Below are 26,448 nucleotides of genomic sequence, written 5' to 3'. Positions count from 1 at the left end.
ATTACGAAGATCGCCCAGGAGCGACTCATCTTTCGTGTTTGCCAAGTGTGATCGAGCAGTGTTATCTCTGGTGAACATTATACCACATCCTACAACTATATCTGTTTAAGAGTTTGAGGATAAAGACCTGACGTCCGATCTGTGAGAAGGGATGGTCGGAGCGATATAACGACTGTTACAGTACCGAATAATGTGAAATAGGTTCTCTTTTGGAAATAACCAACTTTCCAAGGGTTTTGACACTTTGAAGTGTCGCTTTAATTTAGCTAGGAAGAAACATTAAATTTTAGATATTATTACTGGTATTACAGTCATTCACGATGACAAATAATACTCGATCTCACGATAACAGACATCTCTTGCCAACACATGACCCTCGAAAAAGCACGAAATCGACAACTATTGACGTTAGGGTGCCACCGGTGTTCAAAAGATGTCACCTGAGTATTGCTACAGCTACTGTAACTGTTTCTAGTAAAGACGCCATCCGTTGTATATATCCGTTGTCAGATTAGATCTACAGAGAGCTAATCCGTAATATCTCAATAACATCAGTGGCTTTTTTTCAGTACTGCCGACGAGATATAAAAATCTGCAAACAGAGAAACGTGCTGCTAGGGTACACATACATTTTCTTTCTTCGCCCCGTGACCAACATGACAGTGTATCAGTAAGTATTGAACGGCTAGATTCAGTAACGAAAGTGTCGATCCAAGTAACACAGAGTTGAAAAGTTCATACCATTGACCATGGTAACACTGACCTGAGTGAGCACAGTAAGTAATATGTTGATATCTATGATATTATTTACCTGGTCTCCGAACCCCAATGATTTAGTTTTAATCCACAGGGTTTCAATATTCCTTTGTGAAAGGCTACTTGATTCAGCTCGTTATTTAGGTTACAGAACAGTGAAGACCCCGATACTGAGGTCGATAAGCTATACGGTGAGAACGACTTCTGCCAAAGTAAAGCAAACAAACATCATTCGATAGGGACTTGAAATGCGCCAGCGAGAACTTATCAGTGGTCTCGATTCGAGGAGCTTGTTTACATCTTGACTGACCTTTTAGCAAACATTCATCATTATACTTCACATCCGATTACTGAATGCACTGTCGCACAGTTGCAACCAATCTAATAAGGTCACCTAGCGATGTATCAGTCGCCGATTGCATGCATATGTTTGTTCTTCCTGCTCTCTGTTACAGGTAAGTGAACAAATCAAACCAAAAGTAGTCAATCTCAAACCCAAACTACGGTATTATATCTGACAATTTGAGTCTGGCAACGATGTAGGATTTGTGAATCGGAGATAAGCTAAAGGCAACCAAAGGTCCTTTACCAGTTCTTGACTGTGTGAAGGCCGTAGATTTTGTATTCGAGGGAACATGCAGCAGTGGTTTATCGATTCTTCTAAAGAACATCGCTACCTCTTGATCTCAATTGTAAAGAAGAAGGCTGTTTGGATTTCCTCAAATTTTCTTCAGCAAAGCGACGTAGGCAATGTCGAATTTTACGAATTAAAAGATGGAGCATTCTTAGACTTGAGTTATACTAATACCCAATAGTTTGACTATAATAACGCGCTAATTTAAAAATTTCACTGGAGAGAAACAAAATTAAGTTAACTGAGTCATTAATCAATAGTAAATAGCGTTAGTGCCACGGTCAATCAAAATGCCAATTGGTTGAAAGGTTCATACCATCGACCATGGGGCAGATTGTGAAACTGACCTGTTTCTGTGAACAAAGTAAGCAGTATGTTGATATCTACGATATCGTTTACTCGTTCTTCCGGAACCCCATTGATTTAGTTTCAATCAGCAAGGTTTCATTAGGCTCTGATTTATTCAACTACTTAGGGGAGAATCATTTGATGTCTGGGGAGGGGTTTGGGGGAAGTGGGTATGGGAGCAATTGTTTTTCCAGTCAGAGTGACAGCAATTTTTTTCTACTGTCAGACCTGCATCATTTTTTTTCAAATGGAGTAGCAATGCAATTTTTTTAAATTGGTCATCAAGTTTGTAATGCGTTGTTCATGATTATACCACGTCACAGGTTCACAACTGTACCTATAAATAACTTGTTCTGTGCAAGTAGAAAGAACTAGCAGTTTGTATGAAATATGTCTACCAACCATACTTCTACCACTACTTAAATATTTATGTACTAGAGGTAACTGGTAAAATATCCCTCAGGAGCTGAATGATCCGGGGAGTGCTGTACTTCTCACCCCTGTGAATTGCTTTCCTTTAAGCCATCATAGTAGTACCAGGATCCAGAAGATTTCATAGCTGTATTTTAATACTCATTTTTTTATTTATGTTATTTTACTGAGATTCATCGGTGTCTTGATGAGAAAGCAAATGTTTCACATATCACAGGATGGTTCTATATATTCATTTTAAATTGCAACAAATGAAAACAAAATGGAAATTCTAGATATTTACAACTTTAAATTATAGAACATTTTTCTGGCAAAATCAAGTTTGCTCAGTAGTAAACGTGCTTTCCTTAAACAGTCAATTCCTTTTAAGTTCTCAGGAAAGATGTTATCTTTTGTGGTCAGAGAAACAAGACTTCTGTCTTGTGTTTTAAATTTTCACAATTTACAGAAGTCAAATAGTCCCCTGTAAATATTGCCTGTGCCATTGAGATATTTCAACAGAAATACTGAAATATGATTTCTTGGGCCAGAAAAGGGAAAGAAAACATTGAGTGCACTGCGGTATAAAGTAGACCTATCTAGTGCATGCTTATATCATAAGTACTGGGAAAAAAACATAAGAATAGTTTGTGGTAAAAACATTTGCGCCGCCTATGCGACGCGCCGGCAAAGAATACAGGGAATTTAAGATCCGTGTTTACACTCGCATGTTCATTACACACATATCGGTGTGCTTCATACATATCGGTGTGCTACATACAAAATGTGTTGATAAGCCAGACGTAATAGTTGCCGACTCATTTAATTACTGGTTAGAAAAACATTGAAGTATTTTGGGTCTTTGGAAAGACATTATGATATCTCTATTTCACACTGCAGAAAATATGGACTAGCAAAACAACGATTTAGAAGTATCCGAAAAATTGTTGTTTATTTATTTGTAGCTGCGTATGAAAAGAGATTTTTTACAAGTAAATACATCGTGTTACAATTTAATGCAGTGACTTGTTCAATTTTTTGTGTGTGGTCAACTTGTGTGTGTCTGCAGTCAATTGTTTTTCTGTTTTCTGTTTACGAGAAAGAGATCATAAACATGGCACCCTGTGTTCTGGATAAAGTACTGATCTGTCTCAGCCAAGACCATAACCCCTGATATGTTTTTCTTGCAAATTAAAGATACATCTTTCTTCAGACCCGAAAGACTTCCATGTTTTTCTTACCAGTAATTAAATGAGTCGGCAACTTAATGTCTTCCTTATTAACATATTTTTTTTGTTTTCTTTAGAAGAAAATGTGTGTGATGAATATACGAGTGTAAATATTGATTTTAAAAAATTGTACATGAGAATAAAGTTTCAAATTTTGCTCATTTCAGGTGCATTGTGACAATTTTTTCTCTCTCTTCTGTCAGTTATGACAATTATTTTCTTAAGCCATTACAGGATCATGTTCTTTTCTTCTATTTCACCTGGTGACAATTTGGTCCCTCAAAATCCCCACAGAAATCAAATTATTCTCCCCTTATTTAGGCTGTGAAGACCCCAGTACTTGAGTTCGATAGGCCGTCGTAAAAACGTTGGAACGATTTCTCTCAGAGTATTCAACAGGAACTGGAAATGCACCAGCGAGAGATTATCAGCGGACTCGGTTCGAGTAGTTTGTTTACATCTTGACTGACCTTTTTTTAGCAAACATCTGCTTATCAGCGGAAGTCGCAATATCACCATTGTACTCTGCGTCCGATTACTGAATGCACACAGTTTTCACTCTTGTATAAGAGCGTACAGTTTCACCCCATCGAGAAAGGAGGCCTAGCGATGTACTGGTCACCGATTGCATGCATATGTTTGTCGTTACTGCACTCCATTACAGGTAAGTGAACAAAATCGAATCAAAGTTTTCAATCTTAAACCCCAACCACGGTACGTTTCTGACAAGTTGACTTTGAAAACGTTGTAGGATATGTGTATCAGAAATGAGCTATGAAAGGCACCTCAAGGTCCTTTGCTAGTACAACACTTTTGTGCGAAGGCTGTAGATTTTGTATTCGAGGGAACATAGAGCAGCACTGTGATTCATGGTTGTTTATGAAGCACACCGATACCTCTTGACCTTGATTGTATAAACTATCAACAGAGTGCATCGTCGATCTATGTATATAGCAATTCGACAAAATCGAACTGTAAACAACAGGAGGGCGTACTTTACAGTGATACTCATACTGTAACACCCTATCGAAAGCTTTACATTCAATACAGTTTATCATTAATGGAACGTCAGCGTTCCGGTTTTTAAACAATCAAAACTTGAAATATTTTCAAACATATTTCCCGGGCAAAAGTACTTTCCGAATAGCTCTCTTGACAGAAATTATAGTACCGTTTTAAATGACATAAAAGCAACTTAAAGGGGAAATTTACCCTGAAAATTAATTTTGCATATTAAACTGATATGGTCATTGAAAGGCTTTCGAGTCGATTTTATTCACTTTCACTCACTGGCTAACAAACAGCGGTGTACTAAAATACCGGAAGTGACGTCGTAAACTTGGTCATTGAAGCAGTCGACGTGTGCAACTGTAAGCTTTTCCACTTAAAGTGTACAGAATGGCTATAGAATAGGGCCAAGCACTCGGTGTCGATGTTAAAGTCGAGCAGAAATAAAGTTTTCTGCGAATACCACTTTGAGAAGGACTGCTTTTACCGAAAGTTGCAAGTCCAACTACTGAACTACTAGCCTAAAAGAAAACTGCCCGGGGCATATCCAGCCCCAAGTGCTTTGCTTGTACATATGGGACTGTGCGTACGCTCAGGCACTAGAAACGGAACGCTGTAGACAGGACCGCTGGTTCTAGACTTATCATGGCTACATCGAGGTGTTCTGTAACACATTAAAATGCTCGCACTTTTAGAATTAATGTCGATCTCTTTAGAGCATTGGCATTACTTCGGTGTCGGCATGATTTCACAGCGATTGGGTTGACAATGACAGGCATGATTGATAACTTCGTCATCGGAGCTAGAATAGTCACTTTCCGAACTTGAGTCGCTGTAACTTTCTGACGATGTCAGTCTTGGATCATCGATTGCTCGTTCAGGTTTGAAGTTATTACCGATTATCTTCGCCATTATGCTTTTTAGTCGAGCGCTGAGGTTTGCGTACCGCGTACGCGTACTCTACTTGGCGTAGAAGAGCTTGGTCATAAGTGACCTCGCTTTGAACCCGCTGTGACCAGTAAGTTGAAACGTCACTTCCGGTTTCCTTGCGTTTAGCTTGTGGCCACTGCGCCAATACGCGCAAGTGAAAGTGAATGAAACCAACGCTATTTTGTTTATTTTTCACTAAATAACGACCTGATTACCTAAGAAAGTTTGGGTAAATTTCCCCTTTAATTTTTTGGTATTCCTTATGATAAATGTCATTATCGATTTGGTAGGTTTTAGCTCGTGTATCCATATTCCCACATACAAGTTTCATCTGTGTTTTAGCACCAATGGTCACAAAGAGGGGTTGATAGTTTGTTGTACAATGGGTCATCTGTCTGTGTAGGTTTTGGAATCTAAAGAAAGGCTACTTCGATTGAAGTATAAAAGCAATAGACTAAAGAGAAGCATTCTGGTAGAACTTAGGCTAGATAAAAATATCGTTCGGAGGGTCAGATTTTCGTTGGCAAAGCGACGGAGGTGGTGGCGATTTTTACGAATCATACCATGGAGCATCCTAGTTTTATGATGATACCCATTATGTCATTGTAATGAAATACTGATATATACCCTTAAAGAGAAACAAAATTAAGTGTGGTTATCAATCAATTATTTACTTGTACTTTGTTATAAGAAAATGCATGGTTGCTACTAGAGCGTGTTTCGAAGGGGCAATTAGTCGCACTTTCTTTTATTTTTCAGTATTTTTGTTCTGGTTTCAGGTTTACTTTCTCGACTCATTCATTATCATATTTTTTATCCAACTCTATTGTTACCATGGTAGAGTTTGGCCTGCATGGAGGGAAATCGGGTGAAAGGTTGGCATGCACATTTTGAAATGACGAGCATTCACAGTGTTTACACTCCCTGTCAGATTATGACTCGAATTCATCTGGCAAAAATAATAAATGAAATTTGACATGCAGGCAGTGTTAACAAAGAGAACAATTACATTTTTTGGAGTAAAATATTAAAATGCGATAGAGACGTATTAATTGTTCTGGCGGTTCTCTCTGTGGCGTCTCCACTAGGCGAGTGATGCCGTATGTTGTGGGTTCGAACCCGATTGAAAAACTAGCAGTATTTCCTCAGCCATCCCGAAAGCCATGTTTGTTGTCTTTCATGACAATTATCTTGCAATGTATCGCCCGGCTTCTTCAAAGTGTCTGAACACAATTTACATAACGGTCTCAGAATACTTTAAAATTCTGGGTAATTATGTTCAAAAAGAAATATACTAAAAAATCGCTGAAACTGATGACATTTTCTACCCAGACTAAAAACTTCCATATCGATTCCATCTATGTTGCAGAAGAACGCGTCATAATGTCAAACTGTCTGCTTGACCGTGCCTATACATTATAATATGGTTTCAGAACAACACGTGATCGGCGTGGTTTCATTCATGCTCTGACCTATCAGTCCGATGTATTACAGCCTCTCCGTACACTCAGGCCCAATCATACACTGCTCAAGAATTTGAATGATTAATCAATCGTATCAGAAACCTTCGACAGTGAGATTTATCACCATCTGTTGTAACGAATTGCGATAATGCAATTTTCTAGGTATACAATCAACAATTACATGGGGACCATGTCTGAACGCTAATGAATGGCGAAAATTGTCAGATGCTCTAACTATCTCGTCAAATGAGCCACCTTGGGCCGTGCGTACCGGAGATCAAACCAGTCGCCTCGAATGTTCCTGGATTCTTCGACCGCGCAGAGGAGACGCAGCCACCATAGTTGTCGACAAGTTTAATCTAACGTCAGACACAGAGTGCAGGTTTGAGATTCATTTTTAGATATGGCATATGAGAGAGTTAAGTGTTGAAATTCAAAGCAAATATAAATCGGAAAGAACACGAACTTGAATTACGTGTATCACTCTGCAACAAGAGTTATTTTTTTGCGAAATTGGAGCAAATCCAAACTAATTTTTAGACTCACCTGGGGATTATCTCACTTCAGAATACATGTCCAACCGGGTGCCAACTTTCTGTTGTTACTGTAACGGCCTGTGCACACGCACTACGCTTGACATACAATATTTACCTCTTGTCGTCTCCAGTTATTTGACCACATAACTTTGTCTACCTTGGCAAAACAAAAGTAGAATTACTGTTGTCTATTTGTTTTTCTTTCGCCTGATTATAGAATAAAGATTTACGATATAGGATCACAGGTTGTTCATTTTAGGAAATGTCACACAATATAACAGAAAAGAAAATGTCCCATGGTGTGCATCATACACGTACATCTCATGCTGACAACGGCATACATCATTATGATCGCCATTCATCTCTTTTCTCCTCGAAACAATCTAGTGTCAGCTACCTTGAGATAAGACAGGGTAAACGGGAGACGTCCCCTCTCTATGGCCGATACTGTGGTACAGAAATTCCGAAAGTGATCACCAGATACGGACCATGGTTTCTTAGGCTCGTCATCGAAGACAGAAATGATGATTCTATATTCATGGCAAACTACAGAGTTGGAGGTAAGTTCTACACCAGCCTTGTTTTTAGTCAATTTTGTAATGTGTCACGTGACTCGGGGCATAATATGTAACGTCTTCTGATCATTGTAAACATATCGTATGAAATATTGTTGGATTAGTTTCCACTCATAAATGCTTTATAGGATGTTATAGGCAGGTCTCTCTACTTCGTTTAAATACTTTACAGCGATGTGAAAGCATATGTTAATGTGAAAAAATGATTCTCACACTAATTTTTAGGTTTAAATCGACTGCTATCAGATTTCGATAACATCTCGTCAGTACAAAATTGTTCAAGTGTTATATTAATTGTATGTTTCAAATTTTACATTCCAGACTGTTACTATTATTTGGAGGGTTTAGAGGGAAAGTTTGAGACTCTTGGATATCCCTCACCTTATCCTGGAGACAAGTATTGTGAATGGCGCATCGAGGTTCCGCCCGGGCATCGTGTTCGCTTAAAGTTTAACTTCATTGACGTCTATAGCCCAGGAGACTGTCACTTGAATTACTATGATGATGGATCCAATATGATAATTATACGTGACGGATTTTCTGATGGTTAGTATTGTTGAAAGAATCCCTCTCAAACTCCATTGTTATATTAAAACGTGTTAGGTTTTCAGGAAGAGCATCTGTGATCACTGCAACCATATCACTCTCTTGGAGTGTTCGAGCGTTTCAATATATGTGTCCCTTCATTTCTGTTACGATTAGTATGCAAACTGACTGAAGATATTGTGTTCTTCTTTGCTACAGATTCGCCTATTATCGCCCGTTACTGTGGAAGCTATGCACCTGATATCATATCTAAGGAAAGTCAACTAACAATTTCATTCAAAACAACAAATGCGAATGATGACGTCATGTCAAAGGGATTCAAAGCTTTCTACTTTGCCCTTGGTAAGCATTTACACAGTAAGCAACAGATTGTCTGCGAAACCAAAGTTTTCCCCGATTCCTTTCTTGACCTTCATATCACTGTTAGCGACTGAGCTGATAATTGAACTATGATTGGTGATCATGATCAGCTGTCAAAGAAGGAGAGTTTGATCATGTGCGCCCCTCTTACTTTTGTAGAGGGGTGGTGAGTAAGTGAGTGGTCGTGGAGCGGGGTTCAGAGATCGGAAGGGAGAGTAGGCGCTTGAGTGATACATTGGAAATGGGTATAGTTAGCACGGTGGATGGGATCGGAGTAATTAGATAATGAACGAGAGGAGAGAGAGTAGGTGAGTAAATAGAAAACACGATTTGAACTAATTTGGGATAATTGGATCTTCATATTTTTCCAAATTTCTCAAAAGTGTTAGGCGCCCTTTAACTGAATATTGCAATATTATAAATTACTCATAAAAACTTTTAAAAGAAAGGCAGATGAGCTTATATTTGTAGATTAAACTGACATTACTTCCCCATCGAATTATCCCAAAACTAGTTCCAATCGTGATAGATATAGGTAGGCGCCGAGTAGTCAAGCAGACATGAAGGAACTCAGGGAAGTAGACAAAGTGAGATAGATGAATCTGTGAGTGGGTAGGCGGATATTACAGTGAGACTATGAAAGATTGATCGGACGGGGTAGTTACATGTAGATGGGCTAGTGAGTGCTGGGTAATTTTTGAGCAACTGGCTGGCAGAGAATGTAAATATGACCCAGTGAGCATATTCACAGATGGACGGATTAGTAAATGAGTGAGGTATTCAAAAGCCTGAAGTTTTCAATTGCACTTCCCACGATATATGGTCAACTTATACCAATAAGTATGCATACTTGGATATATGGAGGTTAATTTTACCATTTAGTTAAAATGATTTCATTGTTTTCCAGATGCCTCTTCCTGCGACTTCACAATTTTTATCGGCATGCCACCAGCATTGTATAATTCATGGGACAAACACGACACAGGTAACGTGTCCAGCGTTGGATTTCCAGCTGCATATCAGAGCGAGAGGCAGTGCACGTGGACAATAAATTCGAGGTCAAATAGAATATTTTTGACCTTTCCAGAATTTGACATTGCCGAGTCTGCAGAGTGCAGGTAAACTTTAACACTACTTTGGAGCGCATGTAGTGAAAAATATTCCATTACATAATGCTGAGGCCGGAAGAATGTCATCTTTTTGAGGAATATTCCATAGTTTTTGCCTTCTAAAATTTAGAATATTGTATTTGATGTACGCAAGATTACGTATTTTTCCAGCATTGCATATTTTCTGGAATAGCAGCATTGAAATAATCTGATCTTAACTTTATTTATTGCACATTTTTTACTATCCCATCAAAGTGTCGTTGACTAGCCATTACCCTATTTCGTCTTGCTATTTTGTAAGCCCCCAGAAAACCCTTATTCATCATGATGTATTATTGGTCGGCAGTTACAATTACTGACAATTATCACACATACATAAACTATTGAAGAATGTCACTGAGAGACACAGAAGCAAAGTTTTACACAAAAGAGAAGTTTCTCCAAAAAGTTGAGTATGTACCCGGTCAGAAACACCGTGCCGCATACATATACATCGAATCAAAGATATATACGACCGACCACTCTTTGTCTTTTACTTTAAGTGTATGTACATATTGTTCGTTTTCTTTTACAGGGAAGATTACGTTGAAGTGTTTGATGGTGACAATGATGAGGCAGGAACCCCTAGTTTTGGACGTTACTGTGGTTCCATGTCTCCTCCTGGCATAGTATCTAACGGAAAGCATCTGTTCATAAAATTCAAAAGTGGTGAAAACCTTGGAGGACACAAGGGTTTTATCGCTACCTACAATGAAGGTGAGATATGATGTGTACAGAACCCGCCCGTAATCAAATTAATCAAATTGGTTCCTTTTCTGAGCTTGATTAAGCATTCATCCATAAATCATTCATTCATAAATCTCGAATTTGAAATGTTTTGTACACTGAACAAGAAGGCACGTACACATTTCTGCTACTGATACCAGTGATGAGACTTTGTAGGTCAGGAAAGTTAAGTATTATTTGGTCATGGTTTTGAGCTTCCCGACGGGAAGAGGAATAAGGCACAGTACTGTATAGGGACTTTTGTAGTGCGGATAGGGTGGTGGACTTTGCATGATGGGGAGGAGTAATAAGGGACATATAAATTATGGCTGGAAAAATTAAAAACAACAACTCATATCGACACGGCGGTTAAGAACAGGTATTATAGCCCTCTTTAATTTAATTTGTTGAAAATTTGCAGGGAGAGAATATTTTAGTACATATATCAAGTTACCGGAAGAGTTGATATTACAGCTGCTCCTGAAAGTGGCAACATAATTAGCTTGGTCCTCTCGCATAATCTTGCTCTTGTCGTTTTTTTCTTTGGCATGTTGTTACTTTAGAACTTACAAGTTTTATTAACCCCATATGCCATATTTTTGCTCCCGATGGCAGGACCTCACACTTACCTCAACGCTACAACTGGTGATATTATTGAATCGAAGCCAAACAAAGCCACGTATTTCATCCAAGCTCCCGAGAACCATCGCATTTACATGGAGTTTCCGGTTCTCAGTCTGACGGTTACTGACATCTATGGCAAAGTGATCATTTATGAAGGATTTACTGGAGGTACTCTAATATCATATTATTTTAATGTACATTAGTGTTTTTACTAAAATTACTTTTCAATCCGTGGCAGACTTTAATGTGTTCTCAGATCATCCACTTTCAGATAATTGGGAAGTTTGCTTACATGGTGGAACATTTCAAAGGGAAGAAAAGAGTTGTTTTCTGGAGCAATTTTCTCCTTCTATAAAGGTAGTATGCGCCTTGCAAGTGAAAGACTAAAAACTTTTGCTCGTACTTTCCTAAAAGAAATATTCACCCATTCTCTTACCAAATCAAAAATAAAAAATCGGAACCAGCGAAGCAAATTACCCAACATTTTGCGATATTTGAAAATCAAAATGGCCGCCATCCCTCTGTTAACTCTAATAGGGAAAAGTTTGGATTTTCGAAAAAGTAAAAGCATTTCTTTCTCCGGGAACTTTAAAATAAGCCACCACAAGTAGTAGATCAGAAAACAATTGTAGATATTTCAGAGTCCGAATATCTGTCCCCGAGGCGCGTTCTACCTCAAGGAGATTGTTTTTAATCTGTTTTAATATTTTGTGTGAACAAAATGTTGGGGTGCATGATCGGGGTAAATGTTGGGGTACATGATTATGTTTGATATGAAAGGATGATTGTCTTTGTTACTTGATAATGAAAACTAGTCACATCAAAGCGATAACGTCTAAGGAACACGGTTACACGAAAACAGGTTTGGTCTGTCTTGACGTTTCACTCAAATGTCCGTGCAATGTGTTTGCTTACATTTTTTTCACCACGCCTTTCCGTGACTGCCATGATTTACAAAGCTTTTTCCGTCCTACTTCCTTTGATTTGCAGTCGATACCATTGCTTATTTCTCGGACAAGGATGCTCACCCGATTCTGTCAAAGACAAATGCCGTCAGGCTGTACTTTGAGTTGAACTTAGAATATGAAGTGTACCCCGAGAAGTTTAAAGGCCTCCATGCCACGTATTCAATAGTGGGTGAGTGAAAAAAAAAATTGTGCTATCTACGGATAACTAACTGTATCTTTGTACTTCATACACGTAGTAATATATATATATATATATATATATATATATATATATATATATATATATATATATATATATATATATATATATATATATATATAAGATATTATATATATATATATATATATATATATATATATATATATATATATATATTGCATAATGAATATCATAAACAGTCAAACCGTTACTTCCTTGATAAAAAGTCCAGTGTCATGAATGAGAGAGAGAGAGAGAGAGAGAGAGAGAGAGAGAGAGAGAGAGAGAGAGAGAGAGAGAGAGAGAGAGAGAGAGAGAGTATGGGAGAATATGGGAGTGCCACGACAGGATGAAATTATTGAATAAGTACACGTCAACTTGAAAATGTGATTTGTTCTATTCAGAAACCGGGTTCAAGGAAATTTTAGAAGGTGACAGCTGGACAGTAAAACAAATCAACTCAGCAGAACTTGAAGAACATGATGTGTATGAGTGGATTATTTATCCACGTGAGAAAGTGCAAATCAATGCGGTGCTGGAATTCAGGCAATTTAATCTCTTCGACAGTGTTGACTGCAGGTAATATGCACCATAAGAAGGATTCGTACGAAGCGTAGAAGCAAATGCATGTTTCTGAAAAGCAAAAGTACATATAAGTATATAGGTGCACGCTAAATTGATCAAAATAAAATTTAATTCAAAAATGCACTTTTGAAACGGTTAGAACTTTAGTCTAAGTTCCTTTTTCCAGCATGGGCCTGTATGGTATGCAATTCCCTTTGCTATGAGGCTTATTTAGACCTGGTAAATTATTTATTACCCTTAAATGATACTGAATATCGGCCCTGTTATGTGAACGTTAATTACATTACAAAGTGACGACAAAGAAACTGTAAGACAGCTTTCAAAGATTGCAGTCGAGTCTCGTGTTAGTAACATTTTGACCATTTTAAACATCATGTTTATCAGAAAATAAACAATGTCGGTAGCATCAAGGTTTCATGATTCCCGATTGTTAATGTTTCCCAAACGTACAAACTCAAGCTTAGTTCCTAATACCGCAGAATTCCATCGCTTTTATGCTTACATCTTTCCAATTGCCCCATCATGTGCATGTATAGCCATCCTTATCTAGGAGACTTTTTTCGCACCTTACCGTTTCATGCATTTCGAATTTTAGGGAGGAATATATCGAAATCAGGAACGGCGCAGATAAAGATTCTCCACTGGTAACTCGTTTGTGCGGCAATCGTATACCCGGGGTGTTTACCCATGAGATTATTTACATCAAGTTTAAGACGAGAGACGATGGAGAAAGGGGCAGTTTCTTTGCAGAATATCGTGCAGGTTTGTTAGGTTTTACTCGTCTTGTGCTACACTGGTGGTGAATAATTTTCATTTTACCATGAAATCATAAGTCCATTATATAGAGAAGATTTCTGTACCGTTTTTGGAAGGGGAGACAACGTTTTATGGATAATATGTGATGACATAGAATGTGTAGATAAAATATATCGTCTTTGAAAATAGGGTTAGTGCGCCATGGTTTTCTTTGAGTAAACAACGACCTTGAATGTTTTTAAATATTGACAATTAGATGAACGATCTTTTTAACTCTTAATGTAAAACTGTATGTAGTATTTACCGGTGGTCTTCTTAAAAATTATCACACAAAAGGCTCTTCCAACCGGTCCTGAATTTATGGGTCGCAATGAAATTTTCTATACTGTGCCGTTAATGATTACGTAACTTAGGACGATATGACAGGGGCGGACATTTAATTCCAACTATAATACAAAGCTTGTGATTCAAAACTGATGGAATTGGTATAATATTACGTGAAAGAAAGACCAACAACAGCGTGGATAAAAAAATGAAGTTTTGAAATCATAAGATTTTATGGTTTTAATATAATTATGTTAAATCATTAGACTTTTCATGCATTTTGCATGGTGTTGGTTCATAACTTGAAAAGGAATGTCATATTTTGACATATCTATAATTTGCATGCGGTATAAAGCAGATAGACTTTGCTCAAAGGTTACGAAGAGGGGATCGTGCAAGACGTCATAGTTATGAACAAACTTTATTCATGTATCAAAACCGTTTTATTTTCTTTACAGCTTGCGAGTACAACATATTCTTGTCACTTCATGGCGTTATCAAAACGAACCCACGACACAAGACTCTCAGCTTTCGAGGTCCAACCTTTAGAAACGAGGATGGACTTCGTTACACGGGATGTTTGTACAACGTCACCGTTCCCGCGGGATACAGAGCCGTGCTTCGATTTGACAACATCACCAAGGCAGAAAGCTGGCAAAATAGAGGATATATGCAAGTGATAGATTTACTGACAGGAGGTAAATCAGTATTTTGATATAGTAATAAGGACATTTAACAATAAAACGAGTAACAATGTGAACGACGAAGTGAAACGACACGTTACGTACATAGTGCGACTCAGGAGACGTGGTGGCACACAGAAGGCATATCATAAAAGAATGAAAATATCACGCATCAAGAAGCACGCCCATTTTTAGGACCGTGACTGTGCACAATGTAGAGTTTAATTTGAAAGTGTGAAGGCTGCTTTTCGAAAACATCGTGCAAAACATATCTCAGAGTTTAATGTAAAATTGTGAAATCAAACGTTTGAATAAAATTGACACAAGTGTAAAACACTACATTGATCAGAAGGTGATCATAATCGGCTTACTCTGTAGGCTTCCTAGCTACACGCTAAAGGCGGGAGTCTACTCAGATTTAAAAGTATTATCGTCTGCAACATCAACAAAAACAGAATAGGTGGCTTCCGTTCTAATATAATACTTTTTAGGTAAGCTTCGATTCATAGTACCTCACTTCATGTTTCAACTACAAACGGGTCTTCATTCTTTATTGTCATTTTTTGCGATTATTTCAGCAAAGAGCAAGCCTCAAACTGTCAGGGCATATCGTCATATTTCTAATTTTGGATATTTGTTCTCTGATGATTAATGCCGACCAAAAAAGAGAAAAGGCGTTCCAACCCTACTTTTTGAGTAAGGCGGTCCTACAGTATCTCTACTCCACGACTTTTAAACTGCGGACCAGCCTTTTTTGTTACTGTTAATGATTCCAGCAAAGAGCATGGCTAAATTCTGTCAGGGAACATAGTCATTTTTCTGATTTTTGCATATGTTGTGCATCGATTCATCCTAACGATAAAATCACTAGACAGGGTGGATCCTATCGTACTTTTTGTATTAGAGGGTCCTGAAGTACTTCTACCCCACGCTTTGTTTTCTATAAATAGGCTCCTTTTGTCATTTTTGATAGTTCACGAAGACAGAATGACAGAATATTTAGCTTTTTCTGATTTTTGCATATATTGTGCTCCGATCATTTTAACAAAAATAAATAGAAAAGGGGAGTTCCTGAAGTTTCCCACCCCGTGCTTTTTCAACTGCAGACGAGCTTACTTTTCGCAAGACTGAGTGTCTTTATTAAAATTCGGCAAAACACACGGCTAAACGTTGTCAATAATGTCAACTTTCTGATTTTTGTATTATGCTATTAGTGTGCAGCTAACAGACAAGGAAAATGGTTTAAAAGAGTGGATATCAATCATGCTTTTTGAAATTCATTTGGTAGAAGTTTGCCATACCTTTTGACTAATGCAGTTTGACAGCTTTAGGACAAATTTTAGCCGTTAAACATGTAGGGAGCTGATAAAGACAAACCTTTACAAATAAGTGTAGATTGTAGGAGGTAAAATGAGTGTTGCTAATCAGTTGATGAATTTAATATTATACGGTAAAATTGCTGAGTCGGCATCTTTTGCTGCTCCTTTTGTATAGAAGGGAATATGTTTTGCATCTTATCTTACAATATGTCGAGATGACACCATTGTTTGGATATAATTTTCAAAATGACTTTTAATTCCCATTTTTTGTAAAAGTTTCAAGAAAATGTCAATATTGCAAATATGCTGTGCTCATTTCCACATGAACTAGGTATAAAGAAAAATAGGAATTATACTATACAGTGTTTAAGCGATTGAAATTAATGATGTAAATGAAGGAAGGATACATTAGAAACGGAAGTCTTAGAGGATAATACTTTAGACCGATACAAGACAGTTCAATAATGTCAAGAATGTTGTAATTTCCTTTTCAGAGCGTATTGGTCACTACGAAAGGGATATACCCACCGCTGTTAGAGCATCAGATAACCAAATACAACTTCGTGTTATCTTGTCGTCATTTCCGCTGTTGGTTCAGATACGATACATCGGAGGTAAAAAGATAAGTAATACAGAAGTGCTCTGATTTAGTTAATATCACACCAAAGTCGCCATCACTTGCCAATAATTGGCATATATTTCAGTGGTTCTGTGGTAGCAATCTTATTACTTGAATTAATGTATCTTGGGAACTATACGCGGCGATGTTAGTGTCTTGCCATGGCTCACAAGACACAAAGATGGGCTTTGATTCTAGCAATGCGCATTGTATTATAAAGTCTGTGGTTAGATTACTGAGACGTAATTTTGTTGCAACATTTGAGATTTGTAATTAATATTCAGGAAGTATCTCTCATTATTGACAGACAGCTGGTCAGATAGTGTAAGTAACAACAAATGCATCATAACGTTTGATAAAACTACACAGATGCTACAATGATTGGCATATTGTCGCGTTCTAGTTACAAACCGACTCGAAAATGGGATGTGAGAGCCCAGCCTGATCTTGTTTACGATATACGGCTAGTTTTCAATCGGGTTCGAATCCACAACATACGGCATCAGTCGCCTAGCGGAGAGGCCACAGAGAGAACCGCTTGGCTAAATCTCCACTCCTAAAAAGAGTGGTTCAATAGCCGGCTAAGTTGTTACATTTTTGTGACTGAGACCGCTCCACACGTTGTAGAGTTAATGGAGCACTCAACGTACGCATGCTAACGTTCTAAAAACGAGGTAACGAAACACTCAAGTGTCAAATGTCAAATATATGTCTGTCAGGATTTCAACTTATATTAGGAAAATTCGTAACTCAAATCATAAATCTGACCAGCTCAAATGCGTCCTGCAAATCTTACACAAAGGAGCTGATATATTCACAATTATCACAATTCCTTTATGTTTTGAATTCAGAACCAAAGGATGAACTCTTCGCCTGTGAAGTTCCCACTCGCGTCACCTTCAAAGAAAACAAAGGCAATATGACATCTCCTAATTATCCCGCTCTGTATCCCAGCAATCAGGATTGCGTGTGGTATATCATCACAGACAACCCGGACGCAAATATCGTTTTGACCTTCCAGGACTTTCAGTTAGAAAGGCGGCAATCCGATCAAGAACAATGCAGGTAGGAACATCGCCGTACTCAAGACAACTATTAGCTCGAGTGTATAAAAAATTTAACCTGGCTTTGTTAGACACCTTCAGTTTGTCGGGCTCTTTATGTAGTCATATCCGCTATACTTAAAGACACAATCGAGTTACAAAAAAATCAAATACAATAATTATGTTTTGGAGTTCGTGTCTGTCTGTTTGCATAATCACGAAACACTTAATAACCACGGATGTTTCACGTCATATTTTAAACATATATTTGAAAAGGGTTGCTGGTGGAGGGTGAAAAATGTGTACACTCGATATGAAACCACTCTAACAGTCTACGTGGTCCAAAGACCTTTGATGTAAACAGTGTAACTGAGCGATTTGGCCATTGTTACTTCTAACTTATATTTCATAAGGACTTCGTTAGATATAACAGGACACCTGTTATATCTCACTCTGTCCTCCTTCATATAAGTCTGATTTTATATCAGGCATTTCATGACCTTATGAAATCTTCAAACTTATTATTGAATGCCGCTGAAGTCATATTTCTCTTTCTACCTTGGTGTTTTGCGACAATAGAGTTTTTTCATTAGCCCTGATAGACCTCACATCCTGGCATGCATTGCATGGTGTGCCAAAAGAAACGTTATTTTTATTTGTTCACGCTAGAGTGTAACTTTCATTCTAGTACTTAATTTAATGAGCATAAAATGAGAGTGTGATGTGAATGAATTAAATCGAACTGGTTAACGCATACAAACTGTATTACCAGAATATAGGTATGAAAGGGGTCATGAAGATCGTCTGATGATTAAATTGTCTTCTCTATGTACCATTTCTTTTCTATTTATCTCAGTAAGGATTACCTTGAAGTGCGAGAAGGGCCATCAGTTGAGGATCCTCTGATAGGTATATTCTGTGGTAGAGATGTCCCAAGCATAATTGTCACACCAAGCAACGCTTTGTCTATTCGCTTTCGAACAGATGAAAGCGTGCAGGACAAAGGATTTTTGATGCAGTATAACGCTAGTAAGTGCGATATAAAACAATGTCACTACACTGAAAAAAACTTATAAAACGATTTTGCCGAAGATTACACCGTATTATCTGAAATGAATCATGTATATATTTACCTTCTCATATTACGCAGGAATTCATGTATCGATACATACAGTATGCTTTATCTATGTATCTATGTATGTACCAATGTATGTATCTATATATGTATCTATGTACCCATTTACGTACATACATAGGTTCACAGGGAAAGGAACCACACAAATGACAATTACACGTGCAAGCTACGTCCTTCTACTATCGTTACTCTTTAGCAATTACACGTACAATGTTATAGTTTTGGGGATCTTTGGAAAGCTTATAGAAATGCCATTGCATAGTCATTCGTTAAGTTTTCCATTTTGTGAATTTTTGACTGTTTTCATTTATACAGTAATTTGCAAATTTTATTTATTAGAATGCCACAAAGTGTACGAAGGTCCTGAAGGAATAGTTGAAGTCAAGAAGCGAACCCCAAGATCAATTATTTTGACTGGAGATTGTACTTTTGAAGTCAGGGGCTCCAAGGATTCAGCACTGATGCTAAATTTCACCGTTCTAGGCCTAGACTTTTTTGTGAATCTCAAGTATTCTTATTACAGCAGAGACGAGCCAGCCACGTATGTAGATATTCTTGCAGGAGAAGCCAAGGGTAAGAAAAAGTTGTGTCTGATAGGTTCACCAATGATTCTTTGTTCACAATTTACAGATGTCAACAAGGAAAGCCATGCAGATCCTTTAAATTTGAGCTCGTTCTTTCTACCTTCGAAGGGATCTTGGTCCACCACACTTCGTCACTGTACACTGTCAATATACGACACACTTGGCAAAGGCACCGGATCTGAGGTCTTCCGCCAAATAGAAGGCAGTTATTCATTGATTAACTGAAAATACCAGTAGGTTTTTGTCAGAAGAAACGACACTGAAAGCGTGTTTCTGTCTTTATAATTATTATGAAATACATTTGAGATATTTATTCTAAGAAGCATGCAGATCTTTGCACACAAAGATGCTTCTCCACACTTCTGTAAGTGTACCTAAACATAAATTATCGCCTGAACCAAACAACCACTGAACGTAACGCTCAGTAAGCCTCTGCCTAATTTTTCAATTCCTCCAAAGAAATGCACTTTTTAACAAGCCTGTATTATTGTAAATTTTTAAATATTCCAGAACATGTAGTTCGTTATTACGGAAAAGCACTGAGTCCAAATCTGATCGTGCCTTCGGACAAAGTCTATGTGATTTACCATATACCTCAATGGTCACAATACTACAGCTACCCTCGATTCTTCAACATTACTTACCAGGAGCAAGGTAAAGTAACTGTTACTGTTGGTTTTAGGCACGGACTGTGCGTTTCTCAGATGGAAATCTAAATTCACATTTTTCATGTGATTCCTGTGAGTTTTGTTCACCGAAAATGACAATTGTATTGTTTCCAGGTATGAATATTTTCAAGCGCTGGACATGTACGTGTTTGTACGTATTATATGAATGTACATTCCGGTTGAAAGCCACCTGTCAAGAATGACTTTGTTTTATTATAACAATCGATGCCGAATATTTTTAATTGGTATACTAATATTTGGAAATAACTATTGCAATATACACCAGCGAATGACATGCACGCGTTTTAGCCGCAAGTGATTTCATCCAACAATTTTATTATTGAAAAATAATTACCGTAAGCTTCAGCCAGAAACCTTTATGTACAAATTGTAGGAGCGATGCAATATTGTTTGATCGAACGATAATCGGCTCTCATGACTGAACTGTTGCTTTTTGTAGTCAAAGTCTCTTAGAAATTAATGGTTGGAAATGTGCATGTCAAATTATATAATTTCTTTATCAAAATACTGACATTTACATTCAATCATTTCACAGAAATTGAATGCCAATGGCCGTCCGGAGATCTGTATATCGAAGAATTTGGAAATCTTGTAAACCCATGGGGAAACAATGAATATCCAGGAGGCCAGACGTGTGAATGGCGGATTAAAAGTTTGGCTCGTTTACCCGTACGGGTGACTTTGCTGAACGTCACTCTTCATCCGAAGAATAGCGTCAAACCCTCTCTGGACGAAAACATGAGATGTGTGTAAGTAATATGTGTAATTACAGTCTGTTAATTACTCTTATTTTCCACAATGCCATACATTTGAAGTAAAATAAGAATAATTTGCCACTTTCTTAATTTTTACATTTTCTACCGTCTGGCTTTAAAACAAAGTATTTTGTCTGCTGCCTTGTTTTGTTCCCTAAGTGATATTAAAATCCGCAATGTTCATCCTTCCAATACAGTCTGTATTGTGTAATATCGAATGGCATTCAAAACTGGCTGTTTGTCAGTTGTTGGCGATATTATTGAATACCGTACCATATCAGACACGAGTGCTTTGGCATGGCTAATACTTTGTATCTCACCCTGCACTCTTGGAAGATAAGGTGGGAATCTTCTCGTTTTTCTGAAACAATTGATAATAAATATAAAGAGTTACACCCTTTGTCCGTTTAATGTAAACACGCCGGAGCCCAACACCTGTAAAGGGTCATAGTATAAAATCAACAGATAGTTAGACAAATATGCAGACAGGCTGACAAACAAGACTGTTTGCGTATCATAAATCTTCTTTATCGTTTCTTTCAGGGACTTTTTACAAATGTCAAGTGGAGACGATGATTTAGAATTGGGAGGACGAGTGTGTCAGGTGACCACACCAATGACCTTTATATCTCATAGTGATACTGTATCCTTGACGTTGAAAACTGAAAGTGGTGACGGTGGTAATGGTGGATTTCAAATTCGTTATGACCAAGGTTTGTAATAATGCCGTCAAATAAGTAGGGCTGTATGAAACAATTTGCACGGCCAAGTTAATGAAACTGTGCTATATATTTCTCTTTGAACAAAAATATGTAGCATTACGTTCCATGCTCTGTACGTATGTATGTAGATAAGTATGTAAGGATGTATGTCCGTCCACATCAAAATTTCAAAAACTGCAGCACCCATCATCTCAGTATTTGAAGTACAGGGGCACCGAGGGGCTCAGGTGTGAATTTGTTCAAATTAATATGTCAGTGTCAAAAATATGCAAATGAGGTAAAAAAGGAAAAGTCCTGCAAATTGCTTAACTCTGAACCACAGGCCGGATTTGGTTGAAACTTGGTAAGTAGGTTTTTAGCTCCCATGGCCATATGTATATATGGTAATGAAAGCTATTCTTATAGGCTAGGGAACTGTCTGTATGTATGTATGTCTGTATGTCTGTATGTCTGTATGTCTGTATGTCTGTCCGTCAACATAAAAAACTCCAAAACCGCTGCACATTTCATCTTGATATTTGGTGTGTACATGGATGATGGGCTGTAGATGAGATTTTGTTCAAATGAAGTTGTTATTGCCAAAAATATGCAAATTAAATGAAAAAATGTAAAACAGTCAAAATTGAAAAACTCAATAACCACTGAGCACATTACATGAAAAATTAGCATTTAAGTACTTTGGGCTGACTTGAATTGATTGTGCACATCTTGGGTCATTATCTTGGACTTGCTAATTTTAATGAATTTTTTTATAATTTTTCTCCCATTTTGGTCAAAAAATCTTCTTCTCTGAAACCACAAGTCCGATTGATTTGAAACTTGGTATGGAAGTGCATAGGAGTGACCTTTCCCAAATTTGGGCAAATCATGGTGAAATTTGCATATTTTTAGTTTACACGTCCATAGACTCCCATGTATAAGGCAGATCTCCATAGACTCCCATGTATAAGGCCATGAAAAATAAAAATTTAGTTTCTCATCGTATTCATATTGCAAGAAGGATGCAGTGACACAATTTTTAGTCCCCATGGATGAAGTCCAGTGGGCTTATAGATTGGGTCATGTCCGTCTGTTCGTCCATCCGTGAGTCCATCCGTTCACGCAGATATTTCGGATATTTTGACAAAATGTCATGTGACCTCGATGACCTTTGACCTCAAATATACATATTTGTCCATAACTCAGTAACCACAAGTGCTACCACCCTTCATATATGGTATGATGGGACACCTTATGACGCCACATATTGTACCTCATTAATTTTGCACATATCTAATTTTGAGCGAGCCAATAGAGCTAGAGGTCTGATTTTTGGTATATAGGGATAACTTAGCAATACAATTTTTTTGACAAAATGTCACGGGATCTCGATGACCTTTGACCTCAATATACATATTTGTCCATAACTTTGTAACCACCAAGTGCTACGCCCTTCATGTATTGTATGATGGGACACCTTATTATGCCACATATGCGCGCTGCCCATTCCGGACACCTGGTGCCACCACTACTTTGTGGTTCGGGATGACCCCATTGCCTTTGTCATTTTCAATGTGTTCCTTGGACCTGGTGACTTTCTTAGTTGCCTTGAATGATGGCGATTATTGGACCTGATTTGATGTCTATTGTACCTAATTAATTATGCACATATCTAATTTCGGGCGAGCCAATAGAGCTGGATGTCTGATTTTTGGTATATAGGGATAACTATAGGAGAGTAATTGTTTGGCCAATGTTATGTGACCTCGATGACCTTTTACCTACAATATATGTTTATGTCATAAAGAAGTAACCACAAGTGCTATGTCCTTTGTATTAGTAGGATAGGAGACCTTATGACAACACACGCTTAACCTCATTAATTATGCACACATCTAATTCAGGGCAAGCGAATAGAGCTAGAGGTCTGATTTTTTGGCATATAGGGATTAATTAGCAATATAATTTTTTTTTCAAAATGTCATGTGACCTCAATGACCTTTGACCTTGATTATACATACATATGCATATCTCAGTAACCACAAGTTCTATACCCTCCAATTTTGATAGGGTATTAGATCTTAAGATGTCACATCTTGTACCTCATTTATTATGCGCATATGTATTTCTTGGCTGGCCAATACTGATAGAGGTCTAATCTTTTTTCCCGATATAGAACCATAACTTAGATATGCCTCATGTGTTTCAAATTTGGAACAATGACATTGACCTATGTGCCCATAGATCTCAACATATACACTCCAGTGATACTTCTTAATGACCACATTTCCCTGCCCCATCAAGACTAATACTCCTATTGCATGTGGGGACTATGTCATTGTCAATGACTTGTTGAGTTAATGGTTGTATCACAGTATTCGATATTTCTAATTCGGTGTTTTTTTCCATTTTATATTCTGAATAAATACATTAAACATATTTCACTGTCTCCAGTACATTACATTTTAAGTATTTTCACTTCATGCACTTTATCCCTTTCACACATGTTCAAATATCTGACCAGAGAATAAACACTAAATAGTCCAGGATGGGAGCTACATTTTGGGGGCAATTTTTCCCGTTTTGGTCTAAAAATTTTCTTCTCTGAAAGCGCTCATCCCATTGCCTTGAAAGTTGATATGCAAGGTCCTAGTGTTGGCCTCTGTCAGATTTGTTCAAATTGTGTTAAGATTTTCATATTTGTTTTTTTGGGGCAATTTTTGTCATTTTTGATCAAAACATTTTCTCCCAAAGTTATTGTTGGATTGCTTTATAACTTCATAATCTTGATTCCAGGGTTGTCTTCTATTTGATTTCTAAAAATTGTGGTGAAATTTCCATATTTGTATTTTTGGGGAATTTTTCTGAATTTTTTGTCAAAAATTATTTTTTTTGAAATCGCTTGTCCAATTGCTTTAAAACTTGGTATGCATGTTCCAAGGGATATTTAGTGAACGCACTCTGGCCTGCCATATCGAACCAAATGTGAGCCAATTGTCATTGACGCTACGTTTAATCTTATACCATCATCAAAGAGGTTTGGGTTTTTGTTTAAAAAACAGGTGCTACTTGCATCGACGTCGACTTACAGTATTGTAATGTAGTTCTTGTAATATTGTTTTAACAAATAAGCTCAATTCTACGTTACAAATGATATAACTTTGTCGATCCTGCAGGTTGTGGCATTGTTGATCTTGACGATGAGCTTCCGCCAAGTAAGACTACTAATTTTGACATTTCACCCGGCGCGGCACCATGGATGGCCATGATATACTCTGGCAACGACACCGCAGACTTCTGTAGCGGCGCCCTTCTCAATGACCTCTGGGTCATCACGACAATTCCTTGCATTGCAAACAAATGGTACAAGCAGATGTATGTTAAACTAGGGAAAACGTTCAGTAATTTCACTGAAGATCACGAAGTTTCCTTCGCAGTCGTCCGTCACGAATGCTTTGGCTTCGATTACAATATTTGCATATTGAAATTAGATAGGAGGGTTTATTTTAGCTCCTACATTCGTCCAATATGCCTTCCCACTTTTGAGGCCATCAAACGAATTCGGGCAAGGGCGGGAACGATCGGTTATACGTTTGGTTGGGGCAATAACTATATAACCGGGACAAACAGAAGCGCCTTGCAGCGGATTCCGCTTGAAATCGTACATTGGGACGAGTGTACTTGTAACACACTCGACAACTTGCGTGTTGAAAGAAACTATCACTGTGCTCGTTACACCGATGGAAAACACCCAGGGGCCCGGGATCGTTGTTATGGACAAAACGGAGGCCCTTTCGCAAAGTACAGCGAAGGAAAATGGTATATGGTGGGTTTGGTTGCCAGCAACAAATTATGGACCGGCGGCGAAGACTGTCCTAGACGTGGTTTATATGGTTGGTTTTGGAGAACTGTTAAAATTGATGACTCCATCAAGAGCCTAATCGACGAAAGCTAAGGCACAATAGTGGAGTTCGCTGATTTTTGGTACAATTAGTTATATGTTTTGGCGCATTCATTATTCATTATTGCTATTGTTGTCAACGAGGCTTAGACGAAAGCTTAATTATAACTACAGAGTCATTTTCATCAACACATTATAATATTCATCATGATCGAGATTGTGCGTGTTTTCGTAGGTTTTTCATTTGGGCAAAATTATTTCATGTCGGTATGTACTCGCATTACTACTGTAGCAAACGTTTTGTTCTCTCGATCACATAGAATGAAAATTCACTTCGATAAGCATCCTCTTAAGTCATGCATTACTAACCATCGTAAAGGCGTGAATCAATGAAGTGATATCTGAAATGAAAAAAAAAAACAATGGCAATGTAAATATTATTTTATGCAGGACTCTATAATTACCAATTGTAGCAATATTGAATCGCTTTAGTCTTCACTATAGGGTCAATTTTATTGCTAAAATAGTCACGCACGACTTTTATTTTTCTTTGGAAATTTGTAGCTTGCCTTACTCTTATTCACTTCCTTAAAGCAATCCCAGACAAAAAAGTGCTGCTGTGTTTTCCCTCTCATAGTTATTCATATCGAATTCTGTAAATGCTTTCGTAGATGTATCGACATATATCACTGGTAAACTGATATGATAAACTGTTGTAAGTGAAAGTAAGGGAACAGATACTGTAAATCTCTATCTAAAAAAATAAATATCATTGTCATAAAAAGAAAACATGTCATTAAACAGTTAAGATACGTAATCTTATCAAATATTTGGACAGACGGTTGACTGTCTTCTCAGGATTAGGGATTAAAGAGAAAGTATTCTTTAAGATA

At 37.6% G+C, this 26,448-nt stretch overlaps 1 protein-coding gene across 1 annotated transcript; it reads left to right on the top strand.

Annotated features, from left to right (window-relative positions):
- The first annotated feature begins 1,095 nt into the window (after window positions 1-1,095).
- Window positions 1,096-26,448, top strand: LOC139120181 (cubilin-like). Its single transcript, XM_070684341.1, has 21 exons — window positions 1,096-1,211; window positions 3,700-4,042; window positions 6,942-7,161; window positions 7,703-7,875; window positions 8,212-8,436; window positions 8,635-8,778; window positions 9,704-9,914; window positions 10,480-10,661; window positions 11,286-11,462; window positions 12,285-12,431; window positions 12,866-13,040; window positions 13,642-13,808; window positions 14,585-14,824; window positions 16,623-16,742; window positions 17,599-17,812; window positions 18,647-18,819; window positions 19,265-19,498; window positions 20,020-20,163; window positions 20,734-20,947; window positions 21,497-21,666; window positions 24,831-26,448. The coding sequence occupies exons 2-21, from the start codon at window positions 3,988-3,990 to the stop codon at window positions 25,607-25,609; spliced, it is 4,164 nt and encodes a 1,387-aa protein (XP_070540442.1). The 5' UTR covers window positions 1,096-1,211; window positions 3,700-3,987; the 3' UTR covers window positions 25,610-26,448.

Source organism: Ptychodera flava, chromosome 20, assembly GCF_041260155.1.
Source record: "Ptychodera flava strain L36383 chromosome 20, AS_Pfla_20210202, whole genome shotgun sequence".
Taxonomy (NCBI): Eukaryota; Metazoa; Hemichordata; class Enteropneusta; family Ptychoderidae; genus Ptychodera; species Ptychodera flava.
The sequence above is the reverse complement of the archived record's forward strand: the minus strand, read 5'-3'. Positions and strand labels throughout refer to the sequence as shown.

Coding starts and splice junctions, on each gene's coding strand:
- LOC139120181 (XM_070684341.1), top strand. CDS start 3,988: ATGTACTGGTCACCGATTGCATGCATATGTTTGTCGTTACTGCACTCC. Junction 11,463..12,284: donor TTATGAAGGATTTACTGGAG/GTACTCTAATAT, acceptor TTTGATTTGCAG/TCGATACCATTGCTTATTTC. Junction 16,743..17,598: donor TCAGATACGATACATCGGAG/GTAAAAAGATAA, acceptor TTTTGAATTCAG/AACCAAAGGATGAACTCTTC.